Source organism: Bos indicus, chromosome 21 (genome assembly GCF_029378745.1).
Source record: "Bos indicus isolate NIAB-ARS_2022 breed Sahiwal x Tharparkar chromosome 21, NIAB-ARS_B.indTharparkar_mat_pri_1.0, whole genome shotgun sequence".
Classification (NCBI taxonomy): domain Eukaryota; kingdom Metazoa; phylum Chordata; class Mammalia; order Artiodactyla; family Bovidae; genus Bos; species Bos indicus.
This window is the reverse complement of record NC_091780.1, coordinates 6353431-6366281: the sequence shown is the minus strand read 5'-3', so window position 1 is coordinate 6366281 and position 12851 is coordinate 6353431. Positions and strand designations below refer to the sequence as shown.

At 39.8% G+C, this 12851-nt stretch overlaps 1 protein-coding gene across 5 annotated transcripts in view; it reads right to left on the bottom strand.

Moving 5' to 3' along the window:
- Positions 1 to 9174: 9174 nt before the first annotated feature.
- Positions 9175 to 12851, bottom strand: part of LINS1 (lines homolog 1) — a 35468-nt gene continuing 31791 nt past the window's right edge. For all 5 annotated transcript variants that reach the window (XM_019983516.2, XM_019983514.2, XM_019983515.2 and 2 more), the window contains one exon: positions 9175 to 12845. In XM_019983516.2, the coding sequence (XP_019839075.1) occupies positions 11963 to 12845 (883 nt within the window). In that variant the 3' untranslated portion in view covers positions 9175 to 11962. The remainder of the gene's footprint in view (positions 12846 to 12851) is intronic.

Genomic DNA, 12851 nt, shown 5'->3' with positions numbered 1-12851 from the left:
TCCAGGCAAGAACACTGGAGTGGGTTGCCATTTCCTTCTCCAGTGCATGAAAGGGAAAAGTGAAAGTGAAGTCGCTCAGTCGTGTCCGACTCTTCGCGACCCCGTGGACTGCAGCCTACCAGGCTCCTCCATCCATGGGATTTTCCAGGCAAGAAAATGGAGTGGGTTGCCATTTTCTTCTCCAGTGAAGAAGGGCAGAGTTCAGATATTCCACCAGAATACACAGAAAAGAGAACAAAGTTAAGAGTGTTAAGAGAGGAAATTAAGCATGGAGATTAGAAAGCAGAAGCTCAATCTGCAAATAAATGATTTAAAAAATGAAATGTAAACACTTGCCATGAAGGCATGGCAAAAGGGATCCCGGGGAACATATCTGGGATGGTATGTAAGACTCATCTTGTTCCAGGCAAGAATACTCAAAAGGGAGCCAGACCTAGACAGAACCTCAGGAAGTTCTTGAATTTCAAGGACAATACATTATTTTGGACACAGCCATCAGAAAATCAGATAACCTAAAAATAATCAAATAAGGATGGTTTCAGCTTTCTCTTCCAGAAGCTAGGGATAGAAAACAATAGAATAAAAATGGCAACAGTTTAAGAAAAGTTGCAACACAAAAACTATTCCCAAACAAGTTGTCATTCAGGTCAACAAAATGAATGGTAACCAAAAGACATTCTGGTACACAATATAGGAGGTCTCAGAAAATATATCCCTCTTCCTAGAAAAACTGCTGAGAGGTACCCTAGACTTCCCTCTTGGAAACATTACCCAAGAGGAGCCAAAATTGAGATTAGTTCATTGGATACAGTGTGAAACATAGTTAAGACTAACAAATAAAATGGTGATAATAAAATGGCATCTAAAAGGCAAAAGTAAAATTTATGTCAGTTATACATTCTAGAGGAAGCTAGAAGCTTCCTAGAAGCTTTGGGGGGCCGGGATGGGGCGGGGGGGGGACAACATTTTGGTTAATGAATTCAGATGAAATTAATAATGGCCAGAAAACTAAATGGGGCAAGAAAAGGAAAAGTGAACTAAATTTGGCACATAATGGAGTCTAGGCTTATGGCTTCAGTCTTGGCTTTGATGATAAAGGAATTTTCAAACATGTTTTTTGAAAGCATAAAAGGTAATGATTTGTATAGTTTAAAAAGTAGGTATGTTTTCCAAATAACTACAAGACGTAAGTACAAATTACTAACAATCCATTTGCAAGCCAAGAGAAAACAGGAAATATTAAGGAAGAATAAACTATCATGGAAAATATGTAATTTATGACAAGAAAAATCATCTTAAGATTAAAACTATGTTATATTTTAAAAAGGAACAACTTTTCAGCTATTAAAAGGGAACAAATTTTTGATTGTGTTTATAATATAAAGTCCATTTATGTATTATCTGCTGATTACACATGATCAGACCAAAGAATTCACACCCAAAGTTTTAGCTTATAAGTCACAGAATACATTTGGAACCTCAAACCCTGATCTTCAGTTCAGTTCAGTTCAATCGCTCAGTCGTGTCTGACTCTTTGCAACCTCATGAATGGCAGCATGCCAGGCCTCCCTGTCCATCACCAACTCCCGGAGTTCACACAGACTCACGTCCATCACGTCAGTGATGCCATCCAGCCATCTCATCCTCTGTCGTCCCCTCTTCCTCCTGCCCCCAATCCCTCCCAGCATCAGAGTCTTTTCCAATGAGTCAACTCTTCCCATGAGGTGGCCAAAATACTGGAGCTTCAGCTTTAGCATCATTCCCTCCAAAGAACACCCAGGGCTGATCTCCTTCAGAATGGACTGGTTGGATCTCCTTGCAGTCCAAGGGACTCTCAGGAGTCTTTTCCAACACCACAGTTCAAAAGCATCAATTCTTCGGCGCTCAGCTTTCTTCACAGTTCAACTCTCACATCCATACATGACCACTGGAAAAACCATAGCCTTGACTAGACGGACCCTGATCTTGGATGGTCCCAAAGCACTTTTCTTCAAATACCACAGTGATTTTTTTCTCATCAACTGGTTCACAAATCAAGTAGCACAGCCTGGGTGGAAAACACAGATGCATGAGTTCGAGTGTCATGTATTCTGCTTATCCCACTGCTGTGTTTGTGAACCCAGCCTCCTACAATGGGTATGTCACCACTGACCTACAACAACTGGGATGACATTCCTTTGCTGCAGATGGCCCTTTAGCCACCCTCCGTAACAGACTATTAAAGAACAAAACAAACAATACTGTTAACTAACTTTTTACAATGCTGTTATAAAAGAAATACTTCTGATGGAATCTTAGTGGTTTCTTCACTCTGCATGCTGATCCAGGAAGTGCAGTGCTGTTCAAAGTCCATTCCCAAATCCTCATGCTCATACTGACATACTTTTTACTCAAACAGACATTTCAGAGAATGGGGCTGTTTGTGATTACTCCTAAATGTTACTCTGGTTTCACTATTAGTTTGTAATAAAACTCATTTGTATAGGGAAATGCGGTTGCCAATCAATCTTGTCTCCTAGTCCACCACTCATTTCCCTTCCATATAACCATCAAATCATTCATTTCACACATTAAAAGTGACACACAAGTAAGAGGACATGTGCCATATTCAAGCAAAGAATGCTACATGATACCAAAAATTATTTACTTGTCAACAATCTAGTGAGTAAGGGAAATCTTTCCACTTTATTACAGGAAAAAAAAATAGCTAAACCAGAAAAAAAATTTTAAAGACAATTTACAGGAAAATTGGCAGTCAAAATTCAATTCTATTTTACAATAGTGGGCTATACTACTCTTAGGTTTTATAGACATGAACAAACAAAAGTCAGCAATTTAGAAATGAAAAATAAACTTCCCTTCTTAGCAAATTAAAAAAAAAAGTTTGCAGGAAAACTTGTTCAATAAATTAAAAAGCAAAGTCATAAGCAATCATAAATGTGCTGCTGGCATGTTCACTCTGTGGGCCTCCAGAGAGAAGTGTGTCTGGCAGGAGGTCTAAAGGACTTTTTTAAAAAAAGCGTATGCTGTCATAATGCCACAGACAACCCCAATCCCCACTCCTAGACAATATTTGTAATATAAACCCATATTTCAAACTCTACAACTTTCAATGATTAGGGAGACGCTTGTCTCAAACCAGACTAAAAATGCTTAAACTTTTCTCACTGGTAAGGAAATCATACCCTGATAACATTCCATTTCTCAATTCCTCTAAGTATTAGGAAACTATACTTTCCTTGAAAAAAAAAAAATAGCAAAAATCCCAAAGAGAGAAAAAAAATGCAAGCAATCCATGGTATATATAAATATGTATTTTACCCAATATGGTGAGAAACTGAGCTACAGTTTAGTCAATCTACTTTGAAAGGTTAATGTCATGGCAAATGTAGAAGGGGACCTCTGTTTTTCTACATCTTAAAAAATATACTAGTGAACCGAATAATTAGGAGGTTAACTGTGAAGGCTTTGATCTGCTTCGTTCAGCTTCACTTTCCTTAGAATAATCAGAAAAACTTACAGTTGGTTTGCTAGTCTGACCTATGATTAATAATACAGTTAGAAAAGGCATTTTACTTGGCAAAACTAATACAATTATGTAAAGTTTAAAAATAAAATAAAATTTTAAAAAAAAGAAAGAAAAAAAAAAAAAGAAAAGGCATTTTATCGACCACAGTTTTCAAATGAGTATTTTAATATAAAGCGAGATAACTCTATATCGTGTCACAAATGATATAAAAGACCAATTAAAGCTCAGCATTTAAGGTCCCATTCCCACACCCCTGAGCAGTCGGAGTGGGCTGCCTGGGCTCTGAGGAGGGAGGTAAGAGGCAGGTCCAAGCCCCAGCCTGGGCTCCATGACCAGACGCTGCCTCTGGGGAAGGCATTCAGATCCATGCCAACACAGGCATTTCACAGATGCCACGACAGATCCTGGTGTTCAGAGGGACAGAGAACACAGATCAGTTGAAAACCACTGTCCTCGTGGTGTCCACCTCCTCTCCCGAGCACGCCTGGGGCCACACGTGATCTCTCTCAAGTAACCAACAGCTTCCTGAAGGTTAAAACACCCAGAGTCTTCTTCGTAGATACTAAACTCCACATAAACTTGCCTGTTCAAGCCCTACCTGACCTGAGTTTCCGCAAAGCATTTCTTGTTTTCCTGCCTCTGAAATTCTCTCAACTTTCCTTCTTCATCTAGGCCTCTTTCCTCTCCTCTCTCCAGCCTCAGGGAGATCAGACCTTCTCCCATGAATTTCATAATGCTCTACGAAGATGACTCCTGCTGTAATGTGGACCTTCTAATTTTCAACACCGGATTTCTGTCTGTCTGCTTGGCGTCAACACGTGCTGAAGAATGCCTGAGTCACTCAGCTGAGAGCAGAACACATTCTCCTTTGTGGAGACTGTGAGGTTCCACTTCCCGGGAATAGCAGCAGGAGAATCTCCCGCCACACAAATGCAAGTGAGAACGCAGCGCCTGTCTCAGGCTAATTCTCTTCATCCTTTATAAAAATTTTTTTTATAAAATTGTTTTTTTTTTCTCCCAGTTATATGTTCATATATTGTTTAAAGACTCAGTCTTTCAGTTCTGGAAATTTTTCCTGGACTACTTTAGTACTTCCCCCTCTCTGCTCCTACTTTTCTATCTAGAACTTGTGCTATTCAGCTATGGAATCTTGTGAGCTGTCCTCAAATTTTGTTGTTACTATTTTCCAATTTTTTTTTTTTGTCCTGCTGTTATACTTTCTGAAGATTTCCTCAACTTACATTTCTATTACGTTTTTCATTTCTGCTATTATTCGTTTATAAGTTTATTTCTCCTCCTGAATATTCTAAGTGTAATATCTTTTATAACTATTTATCTCTGAAGATATTACTAATTTCCTCCTTGCTTAGTCTGTCTTCTTTTAGGCTCTGTAATGTTAAGAGACTTTCCACAAATGCCTTGTGTTCCTTGGCTATTCACTCCCATGTAAGAGTTGGACACCTAAATGCAACTAGAAACTCTCCCCATGGGTGAACTTTGTGACTGTGGACTTCAGGGTTGGCAGGCTTGGCAGAATAATTTCTTTGGGGAAGCCCCCAAACCAGTCAGTCCTAAAGGAAATCAACCCTGAATATTCATTGGAAGGACTGATGCTGAAGCTCCAATACTTTGGTCACCTGATGTGAAGACCTGATTCACTGGAAAAGACCCTGATGCTGGGAAAGATCGAAGGCAAAAGAAGTAAGCAGAGAATGAGATGGTTATAGTATCACCGACTCAATGGACACACATTTGAGCAAACTCTGGGTGACAGTGAAGGACAGGGGAGCCTGGCGTGCTGCAGTCCATGGGGTTGCAAAGGGTTGGATATGACTTAGTGACTGAACAACAACAGTGTATCTTTGGTCTTTCTCTTAGCTTGGTCAGACTCCACAGACATTTCCTCTAATTTTCCGGGGGAAAATGTAATGGGGTGGGTGGAAGTTGGCTGTCAACATTGAGATGTGCCTAATTAATCCCATTGCAGTGTGGTATCCCTGTCCTCAGGTGTGTCTGGTGTCCCTCAGTCCAAAGACCTGCTAAGACATTGGCTTTCTTGGACTGTAAATCAGTCCTTGCATGGCGCACTGCTCCTTTGTGGCCACAGGACTGGAAAAGGTCAGTTTTCATTCCAATCCCAAAGAAAGGCAATGCCAAAGAATGCTCAAACTACCGCACAATTGCACTCATCTCACACGCTAGTAGAGTAATGCTCAAAATTCTCCAAGCCAGGCTTCAGCAATATGTGAACCGTGAACTTCCTGATGTTCAAGCTGGTTTTAGAAAAGGCAGAGGAACCAGAGATCAATTTGCCAACATCTGCTGGATCATAGAAAAAGCAAGAGAGTTCCAGAAAAGCATCTATTTCTGCTTTATTGACTATGCCAAAGCCTTTGACTGTGTGGATCACAATAAACTGTGGAAAATTCTGAAAGAGATGGGAATACCAGACCACCTGATCTGCCTCTTGAAAAATTTGTATGCAGGTCAGGAAGCAACAGTTAGAACTGGACATGGAACAACAGACTGGTTCCAAATAGGAAAAGGAGTTCGTCAAGGCTGTATATTGTCACCCTGTTTATTTTACTTATATGCAGAGTACATCATGAGAAACGCTGGACTGGAAGAAACACAAGCTGGAATCAAGATTGCTGGGAGAAATATCAATCACCTCAGATATGCAGATGACACCACCCTTATGGCAGAAAGTGAAGAGGAACTCAAAAGCCTCTTGATGAAAGTGAAAGTGGAGAGTGAAAAAGTTGGCTTAAAGCTCAACATTCAGAAAATGAAGATCATGGCATCCGGTCCCACCACTTCATGGGAAATAGATGAGGAAACAGTGGAAACAGTGTCAGACTTTATTTTTCTGGGCTCCAAAATCACTGCAGATGGTGACTGTAGCCATGAAATTAAAAGATGCTTACTCCTAGGAAGGAAAGTTATGACCAACCTAGATAGCATATTGAAAAGCAGAGACATTACTTTGCCAACAAAGGTTTGTCTAGTCAAGGCTATGGTTTTTCCTGTGGTCATGTATGGATGTGAGAGTTGGGACTGTGAAGAAGGCTGAGCACTGAAGAATTGATGCTTTTGAAGTGTGGTTTGGAGCAGACTCTTGAGAGTCCCTTGGACTGCAAGGAGATCCAACCAGTCCATTCTGAAGGAGATCAGCCCTGGGATTTCTTTGGAAGGAATGATGCTAAAGCTGAAACTCCAGTACTTTGGCCACCTCATGCGAAGAGTTGACTCATTGGAAAAGACTCTGATGCCGGGAGGGATTGGGGGCAGGAGGAGAAGGGGACGACAGAGGATGAGATGGCTGGATGGCATCGCTGACTCGACGGACGTGTCTCAGTGAACTCCGGGAGTTGGTGATGGACAGGGAGGCCTGGCGTGCTGCAATTCATGGAGTCAGACACGACTGAGCGACTGATCTGATCTGATCTGATGGACAGAGGGGCCTGCTGCTGGAGTTCAGCAAAAAGGCTTAGCTCCTCCTCCTCCATTCTCATTGTCCCTGATGCCAGCTGGATGTTCCCAGGACTCTTTCCAGTCTTTTCTAGTTGTCTGCCTCGCCACTTGTATCATACTGCTATTTAAGTCACTTTCTTCACACACAAAACCAGTCACTGACTTGAAAACCACATGGGCTCTCCACTGCCCACAAAACAGTCAAAACTCCTTAGCACAGCACACAAGCTCTTGGATGAACTGGCCCTAAGCTAGCCTGCCAGCAGGGCTTCTCTTCATACCACTCACTGCACTCACTGCAACAATGTTAATATTAATAGTGCATCACCCCATGCTTGAAGTCAGTCAGTTATGGAGAGGAGGTCAGAACTAGACTGACTAAATCCATTATTTTGATTTTACCACCTTACCAAGTTAATCTCATCTGCAAAACAGGGATCATGATAGTACCTGCCCATTATTATAAGGATAATCTGAGCACTTGGAACAGCAACTGGCATAGTGTGACTGATGTACAAGTTAAAGATTTTAAGTTTCTGCACACCTGTCTGCCCCAGGAGACTATCAAGTCCTTGGAGAGGATCTCTTCTCATTTATTCAACACTTGTGGTTGTGTTTATTATAATGGGGCAGACATGATGCTATTCACAAGGGATAATGTAAAAAGAACATGCCAGATGGAGGCTGTTGAAAAGCTATTAAAACATAATGTGACAAATGCTATGATATAGGAAAGAACACAGTGAAGAAAATACAAAGCAGGTAGGATCTAATGGTTCAAAACAGGTGGAGGAGTTTTCACAGGTCCAACATTTAAGATGGGGCTTAACCAAAAAACAAATAAAATTTTAAAAACCTACAACAAAAGAAAAAAAGATGGGGCTCGACAAATTTATAAGGCAAAAGGCGGTGTTCCTAAGACAGGGGGTTGGGGGAGAACCACAGGTGAGGCTAGAGAAACAGGTTGGGGCCAATTACACAAGGTCCTGTATAACCTGTTTCAGTCTCTATTTTGTTTCAACCACTATCAATTTCACCATCCTGGCACATTGGGAGTGCCATCTACAATTTTAAGGAGTTGTAAGTATTTTGTTATGAGTAACAGCTGAAATGCAACTACTTGGCAATTATTTAAAAAACAAATTAGACCATGTTCCAAATATCATTGAAGAAGCCATATATAAAAAAACATATACTCTAAGATCCATTTACATAAAAGACAAAACCAGGCAAAATTAATCTAGTTGTCTCCTTTTAGGGTATAGTTACCTTTACCAGTGAGTTATGACTAGAGAGGGTTCCCAGGGGGACTCCTGAGCACCAGTAATGTTTCTTGAGTTGGGTACTGGTTTCATAAACATGCTATTTGTGAAAAGTCAAGTCATATATGTCTGTATTCAGAGAAGGCAATGGCACCCCACTCCAGTACTCTTGCCTGGAAAATCCCATGGACGGAGGAGCCTGGTAGGCTGCAGTCCATGGGGTCGCTAAGAGTTGGACACGACTGAGCGACTTCACTTTCGCTTTTCACTTTCATGCATTGGAGAAGGAAATGGCAACCCACTCCAGTGTTCTTGCCTGGAGAATCCCAGGGATGGGGGAGCCTGGTAGGCTGCCGTCTATGGGGTCGCACAGAGTCGGACATGACTGAAGCGACTTAGCAGCAGCAGCATGTGTGTATTTTGCTGTCTCTATTTTAAGTTAAAACAATAGATTCATAATTTGATTTGTAAATTTAGATTAAATAAATTGTGCTCACTTGAATGCGCGTATGTATTTACTTGGAGAAGAGGTGGAGTTACAGACTAGGAACTCATTGTGTATCACTAGCTTTGTGTTTTCCCTTATAGACTAGCTCAGGACAGCTCTGGATACTCTGAACAGCCAGGAAAGTTATCACACTGCTAGTGCCAGTCATCCTCACTAATACTAGGGCTTCAGTGAGGGCAGGACAAACTGACTTACACCTAAAGGTTAGTTATACATGTAGCATCTCTGAAATCCCAACACTCAGCATACACATGAGATTGCCTTTTTCTCATTTTACATATAACAAGGGGTTGACGGTTCCTTATTAATCTTATAGAGAAACACAGGTAAAAAACACATCTATATAAGCATGGCTTTAGTGCATTTAGCATTTATGTACCCCTAAAAACAAAAGAATCAGGTTTCTTTAAAAAAAGTAATTTTAATTAAAAAAAAGTATTCAGTTAAAAAGTAAAACAAGATATACAATGAGAAGTCAAGCTTTCTATAGACACAGAAAGGCATATATAAATATGTTAAGTGTGTGCATTACTCCTTCCCTGCCTTCTCTCCTTAAACAAATGGGACTCTGGTATATTTACTTTTGTTTTTTATTGTAGGTGCTTCATTTAACATGAATATAGCCCATTCTTTCCATAAGTATATATATAACTTAACATATATACTATGAGTATATATATTTTGACATTTAACCAGGTATTTCCAGTCTTTTGCTTTTATAAGCAGAAGATACATTTTTTCACATAGAAGAAGCCGTCCCAATGTATACCCCCAACTTTGTTACCAAACTTTTTGACCTCTGCATTTCTCTTTGGTTAATATTAGCATCTCATTTTTATAATGATTAGCCATCCTCTATTTAGTTCCACTGATTTTCCTTTTTCTACTTCAATGAGTACTAATCTGTTTTATTAACACAGCCTTTAAAATATATTTTAGGCATTCCTGGTGGCTTAGATGGTGGTGAAACTGCTTGCAATAGACCCTGGATCTATCCCTGGGTTGGGAAGACACCCTGGAGGAGGAAATGGCAAACCACTGCAGTATTCTTGCCTGGAGAATCCCATGGAGAGATGAGCCTGGCAGGCTACAGCCCATGGGGTTGCAAAGAGTCAGATATGACTGAGTGACTAACACTAAAATATATTTTAATGTTTGGTAGGTTCAGTCTCCTTATATTTATCTATAAAAGGGTCATTTAAAAATGTTTTAAGGATAACATTTTAGACTGCCTTAATGACAGACTCACCAGCAGAATACAGTTACACTCTCAGTATACAAATCCCTCACAGGCAGACCTTGGAGATACTCTGGACTCAGTTCCAAATTATCACAGTAAATCAAGTATCACAGTAAGGGGAATCACACGGACTTTTTGGCTTCTCAGTGCATATAAACTAGTTAAGTTTACAGTATACTGTAGTCTAGTAAGTGTGCAATGGCATTATGCCTACATACTATAATAAAGAAATATTTATTGCTAAAAAAATACTAACCATCATCTGAGCCTTCAGCAATGCTGAAAATGTTAAAGCCACTGCTTTATCAACTAAGCTTATAAAATATTTTTAAATCCTTTGTTGTCATTTCAACAATCCTAAGAGAATCTTCACTGGGAGCAGATTTTATCTTAAGAAACCACTTTCTTTGCTCATCCATAAGCAGCAACTCCTTATCTGTTAGAAGTTTTATATTTGTAACAAATATAATAATGAGAAAGTGTGAAATATTGCAATTACCAATATATTGCAATTACCAAAATGTTACAAAGTGAGCAAATATTTTTGGAAAAATGGCACCAAAAGACTTGGATGACACAGGGTTGCCACAAACCTTGAACCTGTAAAAAATGCAGCATCTGCAAAATACAAAGTGAAGCACAATAAAATGAGGCATGCTTGTAATGACATGAAAACTTGAATTTACTGCTTCCTCTCTAAAAGACAGAATTATTCATATCACAACTATTTTAAACAGGAAAAAATTTCTTTTTAAAGTATCTTTAAAAAATCTTAAGAATATACTTGTGTTCTCATAGATTACATATATATATATATATATACACACACATGAAGCTAATCACTTCTCTTTAAACAACCACTAAGATTTAAGTTTTTTACATATCACATTACATGTAAACACCTCAAAGGGAAATAATAAATGTACTGGCTTAGTGTCCCTCCCCAAATTTCAGGCCTACCCAGACCTGTGAATGTAACCTTATTTGCAGATAGGGTCCCTGCTGATATAATTAAGCTAAGATGAGCTCATACTGGGGCTTCCCTGGTGGCTCAGCGATAAACACTCCACCTGGCAATGCAGGAGGCTAAGTTGTGACCCCTGGGTTGGGAAGATACCCTGGAGGAGGAAATGGCAACCCACTCCAGGATTCTTGCCTGGAGAACCCCCATGGACAGAGGAGCCTGGCGGGCTACAGTCCATGGAGTCACAAAGAATGGGATATGACTTAGTGACTAAACAACAGACAACAAGAGGTCATACTGGATGAGACTGGGCCCTAATCCAGTGACTGGTATACTTAAAAAGAGGGAAACTGGATACCCATAGACATATAGGGATGGAGAAGGAAATGGCAATCCACTCCAGTGTTCTTGCCTGGAGAATCCCAGGGACTGGGGAGCCTGGTGGGCTGCGTCTATGGGGTTGCACAGAGCTGGACACGACTGAAGCGACTTAGCAGCAGCAGCAGCACCAGCAGACACACAGGGAAAACGTCATGTGATAACAGAGGAGACTGAAGTGAAGGAATACCCAGGATTGACAGCAATGGCCAGAAAGATTCTCCCCTAGAGCCTTAAGAGAAAGTGCAGTCCTGTGGACACCTTGATTTTGAACTTCTAGCCTCCAAAACTGAGAAAGAATAAATCTCTGTTCTTTTAAGCCACCAAGTTTGTCAGAATTTGTTACAGTATCAGTAAGAAATTAAAAAGTAACTATCCCAAATTTGAGCAAGTTTGAACCACCATAGATTTCAAATGTTGTACAACTGTATCAAGTGACTTGTTATCTGATATATCTTTTTCAGTCACTAGGCTGCTCCCAAAAGGCAAAAAAGCATGGTTTAGAAAACTCTTTTGAGGTTTATTTATTATTTTTAATACTGTTATCTCATTAAGGCACAACTATATTAAGGGGAAAAACAGTTCCTGGAAATAAAATGTCACTGTTTTACGAAGGGGTCATACTTTTATTATATATTGTCTCAATATGTTTTAATAACTTTAAAAGTGCTGTTGGATTATACGGGAACAGATTTTTCTTCTGCAAACGGTAAATGGCACCTTGTAGCTCTTCAAAGCACTTTACTGTTCTGTAAGATATTCCCACTTCAGAAGCAGTGTTATTTGGGGCTATGTCACAATAAACAGAGAACAGGGTATTAGATTCTTCAGTAACCAGAGGCCTTGACTGAGACTCTGGGCTAAGTTCTTTTTTATCCCCACTTGCTCCAAATGTGTCCTGAGTTTTCTTCATTGCTTCTTGGTGTGAAGACGTTAGTCTGCTGTTTACTAAACACAGGCTTGTGGATCCTTCTTCAGAATCATCAGAGCTGTCATAATCTACCAGACTTTGAGAAGCTCCTGGGGTAGAAAGACAATTAGCCTGGAGCTTGGTGTGGGCCTTCTCCAACGTTACACCATGGTTCAGTGGTTCAGAAGAAGCAGCAGAAGCCCAGGAGACCCAAGAATGAGCATCTGTGTGACTACCAACAACAGCCAAAGGACTAGCTTCTGCTGAGTTGCTGTTTCTACCTTGGACAAGTGAGGAGATACAACAAATATGTATGTTATCTTTAGATTCAGTTACATCAAAATAGTTGCAAATGGTTAAAAAATTATCCCAGTCTTTTTGCAATAATTTTAAGTATCTAACAAAGTATTCAAGAAAACAAGTTTCTGATGAAATCAAAAAATCAAGAAGAACGGTAGGATCAAATCCTATATTTTTTAATAAAAATAAAAAAATACAGTGTGGATTATAGCCATTTTCATGTGTGTGATGGTTCCACATTTCTTTTTCTTGGGTCAAGCTTTCAGTAGCTTCACATTCTCTGAAA